We start from the raw sequence: 23754 nt of genomic DNA on the forward strand, positions 1-23754 counted from the left end.
ACAATGTTAGGCTTAGTTCCCTTTGGTATGTTATCAAGGAAGTGTTTTGCTTGTATTGTTTTTGATGGATTGTCGATTGAAGATATTTATTACCTGCAGGAATTTAAAGAAAAATCGGATTTTCTTTATTTGGTTGGTGTTGAGCAATGGATGGGTATTGGAGGACACATATTTTCCATGGGTGCCTTTTCTTAAGCTCTTATACCGATTTGGGATGTATTAATTTCGTGTAGATCAAATGTGATGGAACTATAATTGGGCTTGTTACACTAGATACAGTACCAGCTTACCATACTGTCATTTAATACTGCATAGGACTTGGTGTGGATATTCTGACAGTCTATCTGGAACCACTGATTGCAGGACTAAGGTATATGAGGGGGAAATACTGCCTTACTGGTAAGCTAGCTTTTCCTGTGATGCGGTATAAATCGGGGACCCGCTAACTAGTTCAGCAACATCGAGCGTGGTTAGTTATTCGATGGATGACCGCCCGCACGTTACATTTGGTGGCAGCGTAGTGACTCTATGATCATGTAAGGCCAGTTCCCGGTGGTAATGGAAGTTGCATTTGTACTCGGGCAGGACCTACGGGATTCCCGATGCTAAGTCTCGGGACGAGACTTCTCGGATGGGGGGAATAGTGTAACAGCTAAGGTATATGAGGAGAAAATATTGCCTTATTGGCAAGCTAGCTTTTCCAGTGATACGGTATAACTCGGGGACCCGCTCACTAGTTCAGCAACGTCGAGCGTAAGTAAGTAATTGGAGGGTGACCACCAACACGCACACGTTATAACATGAATTTGGTTATGTTATTGCAGGGACCTGGGTAAGATAAACACAAGATACAGGGCAATTATTTTTCCCGGTTGAAGCTGTATTGAAATTCAGGTCAGATTGTGTGCCGGGGGTTGTCCCTTTGTAGTTGCTTATACAGGCATTGAACTAGCCAGAAAGAGATACTCGATGCAACTAAGGTATCTGGGCTAAGTACATCATATTAAAGGAAAAGGAAAATAGAACGTGGAGGAACAGTCGTATAAACCGGTATTTTAAGGTTGAACAAGCCCCCTAACGCGTGATACGATTACCCAGATCTTTTGGATATGCTTAACTTGAACTTATTATTAAAACTGTAATCAGCGTATTGAGTTTTGTCTTCAGGTGTTAAGGATAATGAATGCATAAAAACGTTTACCAGCATTATAACATGTCACTCTCTAGTAACAAGCCGGAATGCTATGAAATGACACCTTAGCTAATGTACACATATATACCGAGGTTATCAAGACGGTCACGCTACCAAGCGAAACCAGTCATCATTAAAGGTAGGGTCAACGCCTATGGAGATTTAACGTTAGCGTCGGCCCCGCATGGAATTTCAAAACAAGATAAATACAAAAAGGTATGGGTATAGGACGCTTAAATCAGGAACGGTTAGTTTCAGAATTCATTTCATGATAAATGGGACCTCATTGACTTACACCTGTGTGGGTGTTAAAGGTTCGGTAATTCAATTCCTCCTAGAACATTTAAATGACACAATTACTATAAAATTATGTCATCATCGTGTGCAACATATTCTAATTGTTATTTTGATAACGAATATTACGCTATTTCAAGAAAGAATTGTTCTTTTTATTGAAGATTTAAGCAGAAAAATATGTGAAATTTCATTACTTGTGATTTTTTTTCCATTTTTGACCCGCTAATTCACATAGTTCTAAAACGAGTCTATTTTACATACTTGTTTAAAAGTTGGCTATTAATAATATCTTTCAACATCAGGAATTTCTAAAAGAAATGACAACCAGTAAATTTGTTATATAACACTTTTGATTCAAAAATAGAAAAACATAGCTTTCCTTCCACTTTTCCTTTAACTTGTGTTTCGTCATGACGAAAGGTCCTTGGGTCTTGATATTTGACCAGTACGTTGTTCATGTGAATGGATTTAAGTTTTGTAAATGTTGATGACCTTAACCTTCGTTCAAGGTCACAAAAATCATATGTGCTAAAATAAAAGCTTTGTATCGGGAGTCAGACAAGGGTATCTTTCCTTGTTTTATTTGTTTAGCGTTAACGATATAAAATAACATTCTTTCATATTTTGTTTAATGAATGGGCAAAATAAAATAATAATTACAACTGTAAGCCAAAGGCTTACTTATACCACCCGCTCCTGTATAAACCAGAGCTGTAAGCTAAAGGCTAACTAAGACAAAGCATTGCAAAGCAGTCCATAGTCTCACACCAGTAATTATTTAAGCATATAGGTCACTGACTTACCTTGCATACCAAATCCTGTTAGCCTAGATGAACGAGTTTTGCTGAAATCGTCCTATTAGTTAAGGAAGAGTTGTCAAGACAAAGATTTTTAACAAAAGGCCAGAACTCCTTAAAAAGGGTCGAAATGAAAAAATACTACCCTGATGCACGACATCAGGAGGTAATTACCATATCTGTAAACTTTCATTGAAATCGGCCCGGTGGTTTATGAAGCAGACACAGGTTTTTTTACGACAAAGAACCATAACTCCTTTTTAAAGAGTAGGAATGAAAACATGCTACTTTGATGCACAATGTCAGGGGGCAGTTACCATATCTGTAATCTTCCATTGAAATTGGCCCCGTAGTTTTGGAGAAGTTGTCTGGACAAGTATTGTTTAACAAAGTGCCATTACTCCGTACAAAATGTTCAGAATGAAAAAAATACCTTCAGATGGTAGTTATAATATGTGGAAACTTTTGTTGAAATTAGTCCATTACTTTAGAAGGAGTTGTCCGGACAAACTTTTTTCTGCGGACGGACAGACTGACAGGCTGATTCCAGTATACCCCCCTTACTTCGTTTCAGGGATATAATGAAGTGTATAATAATTTTGCTATTAAGGTTATTTTATTGTTTTAAAATTATTGCATATCATTTTCTATAACACAATCACAACCTATAATAATTCTCCAGAGGAAAGATTACTTTGGCAGAATACATATTCATGAGTCATTACTGATGCACATAACTTTAAATCATGCGTAATATAATGAAGTGTTTTGGTATGATACAAAAACAGAAAATGTGTCGGTATTTATCATAATAAACATTGATAGTCAAATCTTCAATGTTATGTGAAATTGGGCATTGATCATGTTTGGCATGCTGAAAAAGTACTTTATCGCTTTTGATAATACATAAAAAAAATTCTGTAGATAGAATATTTATCTGGAAAGTTTTTAAAGAAGTTTGAAATATAGACTACTATTGTAACTATACATAGGCAAGTTGACAATGTTGGTTATATTTTAAATTTTGTGTAAATTTTGCATGTTTTTCTAATTAAAGTATCAATACGCTTACTTCATGTATACCAATATGCCATATTTAGTATTAAAATAATAGTAATTTTATACACTGTACACTATCGTAATTCATTTTCAAAATAACATTCGCCAGTGACATTTGTCATTTTGCTCGGAAACCCCCGTCACTCAACCTGGTGTTATGCAAGAAGGTCCACGACGGTTATCAGTAGTTATTATGAATAATCATTTATGCAGTTATTGATCATTTTTATGTATCTACATATGGCAAGAGAATAAAAGAATTCAAAGTGGGGGCCAAATGTTGACCCCACCTTTCCAGATAACATTTTATCGGTACAAATTTATGAACAATTGAGTTCCGTGTGACCAAGATTAAGAAATAGGGTTTATGTATTTATCATTTCGTAACTTTGACTGACTGGTCCCTAGTATGCCTGCATTCATCCTATTAAATATAGAACCCTTAAAACGCGAGACATACACTTTCAGTCACCCTAGAGTTCTGATGAGATCGGTAGATGGGCGGGCCGATCCGCTCTATCGCCGTCTCGTTTTTTCGTTTGAACCTTTACGTCGAGGGAGCGACATCGCGATATTTTGTATTTTTGCCCTCGCCGGCCATCATTTGTTTGGTATAATTTTTTCAACTAGACAGCAGAGGGTAACATTCAAACATTCCAAAGATCGGCCCATACGTAAACTAACCGGTCAAGATGAGATTGATAAATTAAGTGTAAATTTATGTAAATGTGTTTATCGTGAATTATCATAATTGACATAGAACCACCTCCCCCGACATCCAGGGTTAAAAACCAGAGATAAAACTCAATAAGTCACAAAAGCTCTAGAAAACCTTGTAATGTCCTACATCATCTATGAAAACAAATTCAATACTGATATTAAAATATGTTTCACTAAAACGAAAGTTGTAGAAATGATGGTCTCTCCTATTCACCCAAGATTATAACCCCTCCTAATCAATGTAAACAACACATATATGCCGGTAGCATGTTCTTACAGGATAGAGCAGTCGTTTATTCGAAATGCATGATATTTCACTTGTGACACTTGTATACAAATAATTTCAAATTCTTACTCCTCCATGTCATCTGGACAATGATACATTCATTACATTTCAGGGAACCACCTCCCCCGACATCCAGGGTTAAAAACCAGAGATAAAACTCAATAAGTCACAAAAGCTCTGGAAAACCTTGTAATGACCTACATCATCTATGAAAACAAGTTCAATACTGATATTCACATATGTTTCACTAAACAAAAGTTGTAGAAAATGGTGTTTTTTTTAATCGATCGTATTATTAGGCGTCTCAGGCTAGAATGCCTTTCGTCCTATTCGAACCAACCACGTATACATCCGCCCTGCCATACGTAAATCTCATGCACCTTACTTTGCACGCACCGATTCAATCACTATGCATTCCCGCTTTCGGTTGTATAATTCGCTATGAGTATTCATTACTCTCAGGCCTCACGCCTGTCCGAAACCTATAGCTTTTAGGAAATGAAACATACAAACAACTCTTAACTGCTATACTACGTAACGCAGTAAAACTTTAATATCGCTGGCCACATGGTTTCGCTTATCAAACAAGATATATGCAAAGCAAATATTTTCTTGTATCTTAAGAAATTGAAGGTATTGAATCGTGAGAATATATGCTGATGATTTGGATTAACATATGGAATTTGTGTAGGATGTGTCGCATTTTCCTGCTATCAAAGTGGAACTTCATTCTGCGTAACCGAACCTTCTTGTACGAGTGACACTTTTACGGAGCATAACAAATTTTCAGATTAGGAATGTCAGGTGTCTCGGTAGGAATACGGTTCTTTAACAGGAGGCCACCATCTTCTTCTTCTTTAGTGTTATTCCCTCCGTTAATCTTTGGTCGGATCACCCCGCCCGATGTAATCGGGTATTGCAGGTTTCGGCTTCCTTGATCTGGATCATCAATATATATATACAGTCCCCCAAAGTTCCTATTTTTTTCTTCACACCATATATGTGGGTTTCCCCCGCACTTCTCGGTCAATGACCTTGGAACACCTGTGCTTTGGTTTTTCCCCACTGACCGCATTTTCTAGGTCAATGACCTCGGAACACCTGTACGCCACCAATTCAATAGACCATACAAATCGATAACAATACCTTTACAAATCGATAACAATAGATAACAATAGATTCCTTTGATGTATTGTCTTCGAACAATAGCCTATAGAAATCGAACAATAGATTCTTTTGTTTTCTTTTGTTACAGCCCCTTACGTACATACTCACTACTGATACGGTCCAGTAATCGTAAGAACATTCATGCCTATGTACAGGTATCCCGCCACCTTAATAGCTAGACACTTAAAAGCTGACATATACATATATACATATATACATATATACACTGTCGGGAATGGTGAAAGGGAATTAGACAGTGTTGATTATATCAGTCAGCGTGAAGCAACAGCAGTAGTAGTGTAGTAAGCACATCTAAAATATTGCAGTGGGAAAAAGTCAGCCTCCAAAAACAACAATCAAACAAGGTACGTCATGTTGTATCCGTTAAAAATCACCTCTAAATGTTTAAAAACTTTCGATTACGTCACCTAATGTGTTTACAAACTGACTATTTCACCTATTCAACCGCTAGGCGTTCGATAAGTAGTGACCTATACATACCATCCAACGGCTAGCGGTTGGATATCTAATGAATGGATCACCACTTATCCAACAGGTCACACAGGGTCATGTCAAACGTACCCAGAATGCCCATCTGTTGAATAGGGTTTGTAGACACAAAAACAGATAAACAAAGAAAACGATAACAAATAAATATGAAAGATAGTAAATGTAATTTTAATTCCAGCTTTAATACCTGGTGGTAAACGGTAGTCAGCCGTTGTCATATATACACGTACAATGCACTTAGCCGAAGTTTCCAGTTTTCACAAACACATCCGCTTTACGTATTTCACAATATATATTCAAACAGGGATTTCCACCAACACATCCCCTTTACGAATTTTGATGCACGAATTGCTGTTGCCACCGATACCTGTGTCCTCACTGTGACCATACTTAACATTTTAAAGGATAACTAATTTAAACTTCAGATAACTGTGGCCATCAAGGTTACAGCAAACATCGGGACTAAATAATCCAACATCAGATTATATCACCCTGTTACGTGAAAGGTGACTATATACAGGGGTTACGATGATTCAAATACTTTATAAAATATTATTCTGAAATTAAATGAATTCAGTATTTGATTTTTACACACATTTACGTCATGTTGTATTCTCAATGATACGTTCATTGCAGAAAACGACGTTGAGGTGGTTTGTTTTGGGGTTTTACTAAAAAAAGGTAAAACCATTGAACAAGCGCTAATTTAAAACATGGATCTTATTGAATGTCGACTAGTTGGCATTGAGGACTATGATGACGTCATGGCTATCCGTGATGACGTATATGATGGTATGGACTTTCTACCAGCACTGTATCGGTCCATGATGACCAATCACATCGGGTATGCCTTGACCGTGAACAAAACTATGGTGAGTATCGAGTCAAATCCGTCACCAAGTACTAATACGAAACATCCTACACAAGGTGTAATGGATCAATTGATTCTGTACTTCTATGTGAAAATAACTTTAATTTCGATTAATGCGAAGAATAAAACTATTAGCCCTGTTGCAGTTTGCTATGAAGTTTGTAAACTAAATAAGCGTAACAGACAATGAATACCACTAGATACATTGGATGCTTTCACATGTTTGCAGGTTTTTTTGCTAGCAAAGGCCCTTTTTGGGCCCCGGTATATTCAGATTTTAACCTCCTTATTTTGTTCAAAGATGTCCTATTGTATGACATGCGGAAAAACTAAGGTAAAAACTTTGACCGAAAGTGGGTTTCTGGGGGTACCAAAAGGGGTATGGTTAATCACAAATATAGTTTGCTGTTTTCAAAATGAGCTTAAAAATCAAAATAATACCATTTATGTTTTTGAAAACATGTATCAATTAGACAAGCATAAGTAACAGAATGAAAAATGGCTGAAATTCAATCGTCACTTAAAGATTGTTTATAAAAAACGAAGAATTACGCCAGGGGGGTCTTTTCGGTCATTTTCAATTGAAAAGTAATTTGTTTTCTCAATAATTTCCTTTCTTATTAATATTTTGACTTGAAATTTACCACTTCACTCATTTAAGTAGACTTACATTAATTGCATATTGACTACATACTTTCCTATTGTTTTATACTGAGTTATGGCTTCTGGATACATCTCAAACTTTGCTTTTTCAAATATCTCTCAATTTTAAGTGAATTAAAAGGTGCATGACACCCTTCATATGCTATAAATATAAGATATCAATTGCTAGTATTGTATATTATATATATCATATAATATTTGCTCAACACCTATGGCTGAAGTGAGTTCAAGGTCCTGATTTGTTTTTTGACTGATCAAAGTTAACTTACAAATCAAAAATGGCATTTGCCACCACAACTACTGTAAAATGATTGATTTAATATATGAAGTTTGATTTGCTGGTAATTTTAAGTTTCCTAGCCTCACGGAAAGTATCTGCTTTAATCGTTAAAGTTAACAGATTTCAATGTTTTATCAAATGTTCTGCCTATTTCGAATGTTTATCCGCTGATTGTACATAAAAGGTATTTGGGGATAAGCAGGTAACTTGTCATATAATTTAGTTATATGATGATATTTAATTTGTAAAAAAAATCATACTTATCCCACAATGCCTTTCTACTTAAAAACACATTTTCCTGTGATTTAGAGTACAAAGACCAAAATGCATCTCCTTGCCTAACACCAAATAAAACCTGACAATTCTAGTCTATATGAATGTATGTAGATTAAACAGTATCAGTAGAGTATTTATAGTAGTAAAAGGGGCGTTTGACATGCTACATGAGATTAAGTTGTTCGTTCAAGTTAATGCTTGCTATTAACAGTTAATCCTTTTGTAGATTTCATTCAGTTTATTTGGTTCATTCAATGCTAGCTGTTACTCATATACTTTCTTAATTACTTTTCTTCCCTTTTTGTTACATTACGTTAAACATGCCATCAGTGTATGTTATAAAAAGAGGCACACTGCCAACATTCCAAAAATATATGATGAACAACTTTTGACCTATCTGAAAGAAAAAGTGTCCTATGAGCTAAATAAAAACTAGTTACCCTGTGTTCAATGTATGTAGAAAACCCTTTTATGAGTTAAAAGATATTCCTACAAGTACATCCCAGCCCGAAGTTACCGTTTCCACTGAAGTAAATTACACTCATTGTGACTTGTTGCGTGTTCAAACCGTAACTCTTCGAATTCCGTGGCAAAGCTATATTGATTGTTGACCGTGGTTTTCGTGACGTTACTAATATGTAAAAGACTTTGGTATAAATATCAAAATGCCTTACTGTCTCAGCAAAATGCAGAAGCAACATAATACAGAAGAGGCAAACGAGTCTCGTCTTGTTACGAAGGTCAGATGGGTGATCTCTTTTAACAACATACAACGATGGCATGGTTAACGTAATGGAACAAAAAGTATTAAGAAATAATATGAGTAGCAGTTAGCATGGAATGTTACAAAATAAACCGTATGAAATCAACAAAAGGATTAACTGTTAATTGCAAGCATTAACTTGAACGAACAACTTAGTCTCTCTTTGCGTTTTCAAAGCATAAACTACAAAGCGTATCTGACTTTTGGTCAGTGTAGCATGTCAAACGCCCCTCTTACTACAATAAATACTCTACTGATCTGTTTTATCTACTTACATTCATATAGACTAGTATTCTCAGGTTATATTTGGTGTTAGGCAAGGAGATGCACTTTGGTCCTTGTACTCTAAATCACAGGAAAATGTGTTTTTAAGTAGAAAGGCATTGTGGGATAAGTATGAAACTTTCACAAATTAAATATCATCATATAACTAAACTATATGACAAGATACATGCTTATCCCCAAATGCCTTTTATGTACAATCAGCGGATACACATTGGAAATAGGCATTTGATAAAACAATGAAATCGGTTAACTTTAACGATTAAAGCAGATACTTTCCTTGAGGCTAGGAGACTTAAAATTACCAGCAAATCAAACTTCATATATTAAATCAATCATTTTACAGTAGTTGTGGTGGCAAATGCCATTTTTGATTTGTAAGTTAACTTTGATAAGTAAAAAAACAAATCAGGACCTGGAACTCATTTCAGCCATAGTTGTCGAGCAAATATTATATGATATATATATAATATACAATACTAGCAACTGAAATATTATACCTATGGCATATAAAGGGTGTCATGTCATCTTTACCCGGTTTGGAGGTCACAAATATGAGTTGTCAGCAGTTGTCTGGTATTTTGTTTTAGAAAGAAGAATAGTGAATAATTGTAAACAAGTTTGGTATTATAGTTTATGAGAAGCTTAAACAAGAATTATTTCAACAAAGCTTACCACAGATAATTCAAGTATTGTACATAATTTATTTCTAAACCAAAAATTAAAAGTTTACATTCATCTTTTCTTCACGGTCGACCGAAGATATTTAAACAAACTAGAAGCTGGAACAAGCAAAAGACATATATCACCCGTAAAAAGGACAGAAAAAGAACTGGTAAATAATGCTACGATTACTGGTTATGTATTTAGACGTCTTTCTACATTTGTATTCTGCTATTGATTGTTTTGTACGAGCAGTTAAACTCATAATTGCAATTGCTGTATGTTGATGCACGGTTGTTTACGTTTCGCCTGTAGGTAGCGTTCCGATGTGATGCTTTCATTGATGACGGGGAGACCATGCTCACACGGGCACTACGTGTCCGGAAAGGTTACGAAGGTAGAGGGATGGTCAATCGCCTGGGAGACTTCATCTCTCAGGAAACTGCAGGAAATCAAAGGCTCAAACGAAGAGTGTACACATTCGGCAATACAAATCTCTTAAAGAAAGTGGAACAGGGGAAGGCCACCCTCGTTCTACAGAAGGTATTGCTTTTGAAAGCTTATATGTTCCATTGTAGTTTGCATTAAAAACAAATAACAAGGCCACACATAATACATTGCACAAGACCACACATGATACATTTCAAATCGAAAAGTGAATATGATTCAGACATTCATTTATTTAAAATTTCAAGTGACAAAATGTTTTCGAAAGTTCATTACCTTATGAACTGTCATTTTTCCTTTTTGAGCCTTGGTCGTAGAAGGAACTAGAGAGTTGTCCTTGAATTGTCAAGGGTTGGGTGATATCAATAAGCGTAAGGACGTATTTTCATACCTGAGAACAAAAAATCATAATATCTATTGTATTCAAGATACACATTTCACAGAAAAAACCCCAGAAAATTTGATAAGGGCAGAATGGGGATTTCACTGTTATTTTAATTCTTAGAAGTCTAATTCTGGAGGGGTAACCATATTACTTAATAATAACTTTGATGTGAAAGTAACAAGAGAGAAAAAGGATTTTTTAAGAAATTTTCTTGCATTAGATTGAGAGGTAAAAGGCAAAAAGATAACACTGATTACATTATATGGTCCAAATATTGATACCCCAGTTTTTTTATGATAAAATAGCAGAAACAATAAATGAATTTAATAATGAGTGTTTTCTAATATGTGGAGATTTGAATTTTTAGAGATAAACTTCAGGAACTTATTGAGGAATTTAACATGGTAGATATCTATAGGAAACAACACCCAGAAACTAGAAGATATACTTGGAGAAAAAGCAACCCTCGTAAACAAGCACGTCTAGATTTTTTCCCTATATCAGAAAATGTATTATCCAGTTTATATGAATCCACTTTTGAGCGCGGATATAGATCAGATCATTCGATACCAACTATTTCTCTTAAATTTAATTATTTCAAAAAAGGAAACGACCTTTGGAAGTTCAATAACTCTTTACTACAGGAATTTGAATATTTAGATCTTGTCAAAAAGTCTATAGAGGAAATTAAAGTGCAATATGCTATTCCAGTGTACCAAATTGATAGCATTAATCTCATTCCTGATACAGATATCCCAGTTATAATTAATTAACCTTATGAACTGTCATACTACTGGTATCCATGACTAAAACAAATACGATTTACTTAATATCTGACTTTCTCCTAAATTACTATTATCGTTACTAAATTATGACTTAATTGACTTGTGGATTGCTTTTCATATACATTGAAGAAATGTCGGTTATATGCTATGAAAACTTTTAACAAATTCTTTTGTAAAGATTATTAGAAATAAAGAATATTTCAATCAACTTTATGCTATAGATCAGTCATAGATTGATTTAGGTCACATTGTTTTATAAGCACTTAAGTGGACACGAAGGAATATTTTCCATGTGGTAGAACAGATACATATAATGCTTATGAACAATTCTTATGATCGAACACCTGTTTCAGAGTTAACATTTTTAAAGATCCTTCATAAATTAGGTTTTTCATTAACTTTCATATCTTTATTCAACATTCCACCATAAAACTCACCAATATGTTAACTTTTTGTTCAACAATTAATTGATCAATCAGATATATGTTTGAAGGTAATTAAGAAAAGGCTACATTTGTGTTTCCTTTTAATTTTTGTTAAAAAAATATCATATTTGTTTTCAGGCCATCTTGCTCTACAAAGGATTGGTGTCAAAGGTCGCCCCTTCTCTCCCTACCGTTACTAATACACAAATCAGGATCCTGAACAAGGCGGACATGCAAAAGCTACTGTCATCAAAAACAGACACGGACAGTTTGTTTCCTCAAGGAAGAATTATTGCTAACTGGGTACCATATCGTCTGTTGGCCATTAATGTCGATCATTTCTTCAACGACTTCTGTCTCATTTTAGGCAGCGACTGTAAAGATGGGGACTCGGTCAGACTCGACCTCATGACACTGGCAGTTGGTTACACGGTACCTAACGGAATTAGGTACACTATAGAAATATATGGTAGTTTGACAGAACAAATGTTTTCAGATCACATGGCAGAGCATCTCAGAAAATGTTCTACGTTTGACCGTGATAATATTAATCTTTTAATACACCATGAACAAGGCAGACATGATCCAGACATTATTACGAAAACCATGCAGCAGTTTGGAATGACTGCTTCTGATAGAATTCACTCCACTATGTATGCAGCTGAAGAATCCACAATTTAAGTATTTTATATAAAATTAACATTTCCGGCAAGATGGTTTGTTTCTGTCTTTGGACGTTGAACTCTTTTGTAAAATAAACTTGATAATTTTTTCCCTAAATATTTGCTGCTTCAAATAATTTGACATTGTTTATCACATTTTTATCTTTTACACTTTGACTTAAAATACGTCTATGTGGTTGAAAGTCTCTTAAACAAAAAAAATCTTTACCGACACGATGAGGGACAGGGAATGTCATGGTATAATCTCATTTTTATATTTCCATGCATGTAGGTTAAAACAGTTTTATCATACTCAATTTTTTTTACTTCCTATGGTTTACTCGAGTTTGATTCATGTCCAAGCCTTTGTTGAAAAGACTCTGCCCTTAACTTTTGTTTGTAAATGTGGAGTTTTGTTTACTAAAAAATAAAAATAACATATTTAAAGAGTACAGTTATTGATCATTTGTTAGCTTTCTTGGTATAATGTCAATACTCGTGTTTCTAAAATATCTTCTTGCATTGTTTTGCAATTATTGTTTTGAATTTGTCTATAACTGTTTTACTATTTTGCATTCGACGAATAAGAATATAATTGTTTCTGTAACTTTTGTCAAGGAATGTACATATTGGAGAGCCTTTGGTTTTTATAAATGTAGATACTTATTCTGTGTGTTTTTTTCTAAATTAGAACTACCGTCATTTATTTTTTTCGTTTCTGTTGTAGCTCTATAGGTTAGAAGGAAATGCTATTAAATGTTTCCATCTTATAGTGTTTCTGCTAGATTAAGGACTTCTGACAATATAATTTGTCATATGTTGTTTGTTTCTAAATATCTCACTCGTAAAATTAATATATATAAAAAAAACTCTGTAATGTTTTTTTAATTACGTGTTGATTCAAGGTTAAGACTGTGCTATGCGTTTTGGTTATCAGTTCTCATTCTGTCCCTGTGTGCGAACACAGTGGAGTGCATAATGGCAATCAGCGCTTATTCTGTCTTTGTGTGTTGATACGGTGTTTCCAAACGTTGACAATTAATGTCTGTTGTAAGTCTTTGGCTTATCAGGGAAAATAATAGCGACGTCCTTGAAGCCAGCAGTAAGACCAGGGTGGTATTGAAGGTAAGTAACACTCAGAACATACTACATATATACATACTAGTAGTTAGTAATATTCGCGAGAGATTTAGTTTCGCCATATTTGCAATCACCAAAGATAGCGCGAAATTAAATACCAAGCGAATATTAATACAATGAATTATAATGTCTATGCATATATATACATGTACAAAAACGCGAAGTTAAGCATACACTTTTAAAATAAATATCTTGTTGCCAAACATAATGTTTAATGCAAAACCAATGTGATATTGGTGGAATCGCATCATTGTCAGAATGACAATTCCAAAAACTGCATTCAATTAATTTGACGTTTATTTCAGATATTGGCTTCCATACATTTTATATCGTGAGCACGTATACACGACAGATTGAAGTTATGCGCATGCAAATTGTGGCACGTGCCCTCGGTAAGCTTCCCTTTCAAAGGCCGTCAGGTTTGAATGTGTCGGCAATATGGATAGACTTTCAATTACTGATATAGAAATCGTGCGATTGGGATGCTACAAGTCGGGGCATAAAAACGTCATATGGTGCGTGTTATAAATTGTACATGATTTTTCCATCATCGTGAGACGTTAATCTCGTAATACACCATTAACAAGGCAGACATGATCCAGACATTTTTACGAAAACCATGCAGCAATTTGGAATGGCAGCGTCTGATTAATTTCACTCGGCCATGTTTGCAGTTGAAGAAATCCATAGTTTTACTGTCACCACTCAGCTTAGAAGCACTTCCGGTTCAAAATTTATATCATACATATTGAACAAGAATGCATTTTAGTCAATGGCCATTGAACTATATCATTGTATAACAGTTTTATGAAACTGATTTATTTCCGATACATGCACATTTATCTTGGTTGTGTTTCTTTGTACTCTTACCTTTGATCCAAAGTATTTATTTTCGTCGTTGCATACCAACTGAGGTAAATAGTTATATAGGGAGTAAACCATCGGTGTGTGTCATAGCTGACTTATATAGTAAATATTTAAACAGATGTCTTTCTCTCTATATATATACGTTTGTGTATTTATTCCAGATATCTCTTACACATACCCAACTATAAGCCATTTGGACTGGTATTATCTATACTAATCAGAATATTTCCATTTGCAGGTTGAATATTGGGATAAGACGAAAGTCTTGTGTGCCTAGAACAGAACATCAATACACTAGTAACTCAGCGAAATTATTTTATGTCAGATATTTACTACTGTAGGACATCGACACTGTAAAACCCTAACAAAACTATAGATGTCAAGTCCTAATTGTTGACGTCAGCATTCTTGATGTTATAACTGCTACGTTGGTCATATCTGACCCTTCCCTGAAGATAGTTGCTATGTTAAACAACATACACTATACATGTACTTAATTGAACTTAATGCTGAATTCAAATACATCAATATATTCTCTGACATGAGATTAACATATTTTTAAAAATGATCATGAACTCCTTTCAGCTGGCATTCATTGTCGATGTGAATGCCAACAGGAAAGTACAAATTCAATATGAACAACTATATAAAATTTGTCATTTCAGTTGGCAGTAGTTCCTATTGGCTAGGATTGCCAACTGAAAATAGATTTATCCTATTTATGTATCACATGGTTACACTTTATCCATCGTAATGCGCTTTATTTAAGATTAAAAAAGAACACTTCAACCTTTACACCGATTTTGATATTAATCAATTTTTATGTTAATGTTTTAATGGTGTCTGATTTAGCACTTTTGTGTTTTATGTGCTGACATTTTCTATTTATTACATCATTTGTACGATTTATTGTTTTGTTTTAACCAGATACAATCATATTATAGGGGACGTAAAGCAATTCATTTCAATTACCATATATTAAAATTGTGTGGAGGAAACAGTTTTTGTTGTTTTTGTTGAGATAACATACTACGCATGGAAATCTCTGATTTAATAAAATTCCCTTTTCAAATATCTTATATGGATAAAAAAAGGAGACACTAGAAAAGGTATATGAAAATGACTACCTCTTATTCAAACATGATTATTCACTAGTCAATATCTTTATTTAAAATGAATAATAAGGGGAAAAAAATCAACATGACTTTTAGTGTTTGTTGATTTTTTGTCTAAAATTTGAACCTTTTTGCTTTGATATGTATATCAATATTTATTCACTAAAATCCGTTTGATCTTGACCTCACCTGTATATGTTAGTCTAAAGAAATTATGAATGAAGAAACAGCTTTCATTGAAAATGTCATTGTTTGAATTAAATTGTTAACTCTTCGTGTTTATATCTTTAATCAAATACCCAGGCCCCGGCGGCTCAAATTTTTATTAGAGTTAATTAAGTGTTAGGAAAAGATAATAATTTGAATACAAAAAATTAGGAACACCTGACATAATTTCAACGCTAATATAGATTTTTTTACATACGACATATTGATTTATTTTGAGGAGATTTTGCTTTGAAAGACCCTTGTGTTAGTGGAAACAATGTTTCACTTACTAAAGTTGACTAACCTTTGAGCAACCGAGGCCATGACTTATAAGTAAGATAGCATATGAAACAATAATACATTTTCAAAACGTAGGTTGAATAAACTCAATTATGCATCTTCCCGGTTATTTTTGAATTAGATTTAGTCAGATATGTATGCCCGCACACTTGTTTGACTGCCTTTGAATGGCCTAGCTATTGTTCACGATACATACAAACTTACTCCTTTATCTCAGTTTGCTCGTGCCTGTGTAGTCAGGTCACGTGATACATACATACATACTTACTGTTTTATATCAGTTTGCTCGTGCCTGTGTATTCAGGTCACATGATACATACATACTTACTGTTTTATCGCAGGCTGTTCGTGCCTGTGTAGTCAGGTAACGTGATACGAATTATTCCTTTTTAATTATATTTTGACTTTGAATTATAAAGTTAACAAACATGGCCGACTGGGATACAATCTATACAACATGACGCACGGGAATCGTACATTAAAAGATCAACACGCTACGAATTAAAATTCAGAACACCTCAAATGCAACATAAGGTAATATACAATTAACTCTTGCATGGTGTAATAATTTACAAATTAGCGAAAACATTTATCTATCGTGCTAACCTAGTTTCGTTTTTAAATACCTAGATAAATAACCTTCGTTACATTACATCCCACTCTTGAAATAGATGCATGCTATCAAATAAGATAAACTTATACCTCTCTAGTATGTCATTGATAGAAAACCCGAACAGTAAACAGCAGTCAATAATACAATTCTCGACAAGATCAGCTTTTCTTACAAATCGACAGATCATCATAAACAATTACAATAATTAAACGCTTTAGTTCTTCGCCCCACCTCTATCCCTAAACACATATTTGTAGAGAAAAATCTCCGTTATACTGTCTCACAATAAAACGACAAAATGAACAAGATGTTAGAGAAATATATACTACGTACACACAAATTAGCATACACAACATGAATACCACCAGCTCATTGCGTCCCTCTTTATCTAGTAAAACAAAATATATGCATCAACATCAATTTAGGCATTAAGAGATATCTCTCTGATCTTTTTTTTTTTTTTTTTTTTTAAATCTGCCACAAATGATAACACGCACTGTCTTATTTCTCTTCCCTGGATGGTTTGTGGTGGATATGCTGAACTTGAACTTAGCTATTAAAACTTTACTCAGCGAATTAAGTTTTTTCCCTAGGCGTTAAGGATAAAGTATTCATAAAAACGTTAACCAGCATTATAACATGTTACTATCTTAAGTAACAAGCCTGAATGCTATGAAATGACACCTAAACTATGTACACATTTATACAGAAGTTTTCAAGACGATGACACCGCAAAGCGAAACCAGACAAGTCATCATAAAATTTCCAGATATCAATTGATCGGTACAAATTTAAGTACAATTGCATTCCTTGTAACTATGATTAAGAAATGGGGTTTATACATTTAACATTGCGTAACTTTTACTGACTGGTCCCTCGGATGACTGGTTTCATCACGTTAAATATAGAACACTAAAAGCGCAAGGCATACCCTGTAAGTCACCCCAGAGATCTGATGAGATCGGTAGATGGGCGGGCTGATATTATCCTAAAGAAGGGTAGAACCAATGGGTTTTAGTAGCCAGTAATGGCAAAATTACAAATATGGCCCTTAGCGAGGTAAGTCTCGTCCCCTCGCCCTTAGCAAGATTAGCCTTGCTTCCTCTCCGTCGTGTTTTCTCGTTTGTGCCTTAAGGTAGAGGGAGGGAAATCACGATATTTGTTATTTGGCCCTAACCGACCACCATATTTTTGGTATAATATATCAAACTAGACAACAGAGGGTAATTTTTTCAAACGTTCCAAAGATCGACCCTTTCGTAAACTAAACAGATTACGATAAGATAGATAAATGAAAAGTAAATGTAAATGTGCTAGACCGTGTACATTTTGATATTGCTGGCCACATTGTTTCGCTAATCAAACACCAAATATATGAAAAGCAAATATTTTCCTGTATCTTAAGAAATTGAAGGTATTGAATCGTGAGAATATATGCTGATGATTTGGATTAACATATGGAATATTAGTGTAGGATGTGTTGCATTTTCCTGCTATCAAAGTGGAACTTCATTCTACGTAACCGAAACCTTCTCATGCAAGTGATACTTTCACGGAGCGTAAAACATTTGCAGACTATTAGGAATGTCATGTGTCTCGGTAGGAATACGGTCCTTTAACAGGAGGCCACCATCTTGAATGTTGCACTGTGGGGAAAAGTCCACCTCCATAAACCAACAAACAAAAAAGGTACGTCATGTTGTTTTCGTTGAAAATCAACTCTCAATGTTTATATACTAAAACGTATTACGTTTTCATTGTCCGGTAGATATAACATATATATCACACATACATATATATATATAAGACATATATGATATATATATATATATATATATACATTGTGCATGTCTGTCTAAAGTTATTATGACAAAACCGATTTTTAGTTAAATACATTTTACATGATGATTAATGTTATATTTATTGTGCACTAATTCAGAAAGTCAGAGAACATCTCATTCGTACTGTTCATGTATAAAATACGTTGTATAGAAAAATCTGTAGGACAGCTATTTTTATCCGCTTTTGAACGTCGTCTATAATTATCCCAAGTCACGATAATAAAACTCCCTAGACGTTTTGCCCTTGACCAGTTGTAAATACATGTACCGCGATAAGCGACCATGGTGTAACAAAAAGATAACAAAATTATGGAACAAAAAGATAATGGTCATATACATGTGTCCTTTACTGATATAGTTGTTCAAAGGTGTACATATTATACAATTATTGACCTATTTTCAGGTGAATACGAGGATTTATTGACCAAAGAAATTCATATTTCCCGAGGCCGAAGGCCGAGGGAAATTTCTCCTTCGAGGGTTAATAAATCCTCGTATTCACCTGAAAACTCATACTTGTTACCTCCAACAGATTATATCACCCTGTTACGTGAAAGGTGACTATATACAGGGGTTACAATATTTCGAGTACTTTATAAAATATTAATCTGAAATAAAAGAAAATTGATAAACTCTTTCAGTATTTGATTTTCACACACATTTACGTCATGTTGTATTATCAATGATACTTTCATTGCAGAAAACAACGTTGAGGTGGTTTGTTTTGGGGTTTTACTGAAAAAAGGTAAAACCATTGAACAAGCTGCTAATAAAACATGGATCTTATTGAATGTCGACTAGTTGGCATTCAGGACTATGATGACGTCACGGCTATCCGGGATGACGTATATGATGGTATGGACTATCTACCAGCACTGTATCGGTCAATGATGACCAATCACATCGGGTATGCATTGACCGTGAATAAAACTATGGTGAGTATCGAGTCAAATCCGTCAGCACTAATCAGAAACATCCTACACAAGGTGTAATAGATCAACTGATTCTATAATTCTATGCGAAAATAACTTCAATTTCGATTAATGCGAAGAATACAAGTATTAGCCCAGTTGCAGTTTGCTATGAAGTTTGTAAACTAAATAAGCGTAACAGACAATGAATACCACTAGATACATTGGATGCTTTCACATGTTTGCGGGTTTTTTTGCTATCAAATTTGTTGAAACGAATTTGATCTTTACCCGGTTTGGAGGTCACAAGTATAAGTTGTCATCAGTTGTCAGGTACTTTGTTTTAGAAAGAAGAATAGTGAATAATTGTAAACAATTTTAGTATTATAGTTCATGAGTAGCTTAAACAAGAATAATACAAGTATTGTTCATAATTTATTTCTAAACCAAAAATTAAAAGTTTACATCCATCTTTCCTTCACTGTCGACCGAAGATATTTTAACAAACTAGAAGCTGGAACAAGCAAAAGACATTTATCACCCGTAAAAAGGACAAAAAAAGAACTGGTAAATAATGCTACGATTACTGGTTATGTATTAAGACGTCTTTCTACATTTGTATTCTGCTATTGATTGTTTTGTACGAGCAGTTAAACTCATAATTGCAATTGCTGTATGTTGATGCACGGTTGTTTACGTTTCGCCTGTAGGTAGCGTTCCGATGTGATGCTTTCATTGATGACGGGGAGACCATGCTCACACGGGCACTACGTGTCCGGAAAGGTTACGAAGGTAGAGGGATGGTCAATCGCCTGGGAGACTTCATCTCTCAGGAAAATGCAGGAAATCTAAGGCTCAAACGCAGAGTGTACACATTCGGCAATACAAATCTCTTAAAGAAAGTGGAGCAGGGGAAGGCCACCCTCGTTCTACAGAAGGTATTGCTTTTGAAAGCTTATATGTTCCATTGTAGTTTGCATTAAAAACAAATAACAAGACCACACATAATACGTTGCACAAGACCACACATGATACATTTCAAATCGAAAAGTGAATATGATTCAGACATTCATTTATTTAAAATTTCAAGTGACAAAATATTTTCAAAAGTTCATTACCTTATGAACTGTCATTTTTCCTTTTTGAGCCTTGGTCGTAGAAGGAACTAGAGTATTGTCCTTGAATTGTCAAGGTTTGGGTGATATCAATAAGCGTAAGGATGTATTTCCATACCTGAGAACAAAAAATCATAATATCTATTGTATTCAAGATACACATTTCACAAAAAAAACAGAAAATTTGATTAGGGCAGAATGGGGATTTCACTGTTATTTTAATTCTTACAAGTCTAATTCTGGAGGGGTAACCATATTACTTAATAATAACTTTGATGTGAAAGTAACAAGAGAGAAAAAGGATTTTTCAAGAAATTTTCTTGCATTAGATTGAGAGGTAAAAGACAAAAAGATAACACTGATTACATTATATGGTCCAAATATTGATACCCCAGTTTTTTATGATAAAATAGCAGAAACAATAAATGAATTTAATAATGAGTGTTTTCTCATATGTGGAGATTTTAATTTAGTACTTAATTCAAGAAAAGACTATGATGAAAATTACAGACAAATAAATAATCCTAAATCTAGAGATAAACTTCAGGAACTTATTGAGGAATTTAACATGGTAGATATCTATAGGAAACAACACCCAGAAACTAGAAGATATACTTGGAGAAAAAGCAACCCTCGTAAACAAGCACGTCTAGATTTTTTCCTTATATCAGAAAATGTATTATCCAGTTTATATGAATCCACTATTGAGCGCGGATATAGATCAGTTCAATCGATACCAACTATTTCTCTTGAATTTAATGATTTCAAAAAAGGAAACGGCCTTTGGAAGTTCAATAACTCTTTACTACAGGAGTTTGAATATATTTAGATCTTGTCAAAAAGTCTATAGAGGAAATTAAAGTGCAATATGCTATTCCAGTGTACCAAATTGATAGCATTAATCTCATTCCTGATACAGATATCCCATTTATATTTAATTAACCTTATGAACTGTCATACTACTGGTATCCATGACTAAAACAAATAAGATTTACTTAATATCTGACTTTCTCCTAAATTACTATTATCGTTAATAAATTATGACTTAATTGACTAGTGGATTGCTTTTCATATACATTGAAGAAATGTCGGTTATATGCTATGAAAACCTTTAACAAATTCTTTTGTAAAGATTATTAGAAATAAAGAATATTTCAATCAACTTTATGCTATAGATCAGTCATAGATTGATTTAGGTCACATTGTTTTATAAGCACTTAAGTGGACACGAAGGAATATGTTCCATGTGGTAGAACAGATACATATAATGCTTATGAACAATTCTTATGATCGAACACATGTTTAAGAGTTAACATTTTTAAAGATCCTTCATAATTTAGGTTTTTCCTTAACTTTCATATCTTTATTCAACATTCAACCATAAAACTCACCAATATGTTAACTTTTTGTTTAACAATTAATTGATCAATCAGATATATGTTTGAAGGTAATTAAGAAAAGGCTACATTTCTGTTTCCTTTTATTTTTTGTTAAAAAAAAATCATATTTGTTTTCAGGCCATCTTGCTCTACAAAGGACTAGTGTCAAAGGTCGTCCCTTCTCTCCCTACCGTTACCAATACACAAATCAGGATCCTGAACAAGGCGGACATGCAGAAACTACTTTCATCAAAAACAGACACGGACAGTTTGTTTCCTCAAGGAAGAATTATTGCTGACTGGGTACCGTATCGTCTGTTGGCCATTAATGTCGATCATTTCTTCAACGACTTCTGTCTTATTTTAGGCAGTGACTGTAAAGATGGGGACTCGGTCAGACTCGAACTCATGACACTGGCAGTTAGTTACACGGTACCTAACGGAATTAGGTACACTATAGAAATATATGGTAGTTTGACAGAACAAATGTTTTCAGATCACATGGCAGAGCATCTCAGAAAATGTTCTACGTTTGACCGTGATAATATTAATCTTTTAATACACCATGAACAAGGCAGACATGATCCAGACATTATTACGAAAACCATGCAGCAGTTTGGAATGACTGCTTCTGATAGAATTCACTCCACTATGTATGCAGCTGAAGAATCCACGATTTAAGTATTTTATATAAAATTAACATTTTCGGCAAGATGGTTTGTTTCTGTCTTTGGACGTTGAACTCTTTTGTAAAATAAACTTGATAATGTTCCTTAAATATTTGCTGCTTCAAATAATTTGACATTGTTTATCACATTTTTATCTTTTACACTTTGACTTAAAATACGTCTATGTGGTTGAAAGTCTCTTAAACAAAGACTTTCTTTACCGACACGAAGAGGGACAGGGAATGTCATGGTATAATCTCATTTTTATATTTCCATACATGTAGGTTAACACAGTTTTATCATACTCAATTTCTTTTACTTCCTATGGTTTACTCGAGTTTGATTCATGTCCAAGCCTTTGTTGAAAAGACTATGCCCTTAACTTTTGTTTGTAAATGTGGAGTTTTGTATACTAAAAAATAAAAATAACATATTTAAAGAGTACAGTTATTGATCATTTGTTAGCCTTCTTGGTATAATGTCAATACTCATTGTTTTGCAATTATTGTTTTGAATTTGTCTATAACTGTTTTACTATTTTGCATTCGACGAATAAGAATATAACTGTTTCTGTAACTTCTGTCAAGGAATGTACATATTGGAGAGCCTTTGGTTTTTATAAATGTAGATACTTATTCTGTGTGTTTTTTTCTAAATTAGAACTACCGTCATTTATTTTTTTCGTTTCTGTTGTAGCTCTATAGGTTAGAAGGAAATGCTATTAAATGTTTCCATCTTATAATGTTTCTGCTAGATGAAGGACTTCTGACAATATCATTTGGCATATGTTGTTTGTTTCCGAATATATCTCACTCGTAAAATTAATATATATATAAAAATACTCTGTAATGGGTTTTTTTAATTACGTGTTGATTCAAGGTTAAGACTGTGCTATGCGTTTTGGTAATCAGCTCTCATTCTGTCCCTGTGTGCGAACACTGTGGAGTGCATAATGGCAATCAGCGCTTATTCTGTCTTTGTGTGTTGATACGGTGTTTCTAAACGTTGACAATTAATGTCTGTTGTAAGTCTTTGGCTAATCAGGGAAAAAAATTACGACGTCCTTTA

The 23754-nt window shown here is 34.1% G+C and overlaps 2 protein-coding genes across 2 annotated transcripts; both read left to right on the forward strand.

Moving 5' to 3' along the window:
* Positions 1 to 6741: 6741 nt before the first annotated feature.
* Positions 6742 to 12549, forward strand: LOC110467421 (histidine N-acetyltransferase-like). The gene is made up of 3 exons (XM_021524577.1): positions 6742 to 6900; positions 10142 to 10369; positions 12007 to 12549. The coding sequence occupies exons 1-3, from the start codon at positions 6742 to 6744 to the stop codon at positions 12547 to 12549; spliced, it is 930 nt and encodes a 309-aa protein (XP_021380252.1).
* Positions 12550 to 19503: 6954 nt separating this feature from the next.
* LOC110467422 lies at positions 19504 to 23082 on the forward strand. The gene is made up of 3 exons (XM_021524579.1): positions 19504 to 19548; positions 20235 to 20462; positions 22157 to 23082. The coding sequence occupies exons 1-3, from the start codon at positions 19504 to 19506 to the stop codon at positions 22697 to 22699; spliced, it is 816 nt and encodes a 271-aa protein (XP_021380254.1). The 3' UTR covers positions 22700 to 23082.
* Positions 23083 to 23754: the final 672 nt, after the last annotated feature.

The sequence above is a fragment of the Mizuhopecten yessoensis genome, unplaced genomic scaffold, assembly GCF_002113885.1.
Source record: "Mizuhopecten yessoensis strain PY_sf001 unplaced genomic scaffold, ASM211388v2 scaffold11173, whole genome shotgun sequence".
Lineage (NCBI taxonomy): Eukaryota > Metazoa > Mollusca > Bivalvia > Pectinida > Pectinidae > Mizuhopecten > Mizuhopecten yessoensis.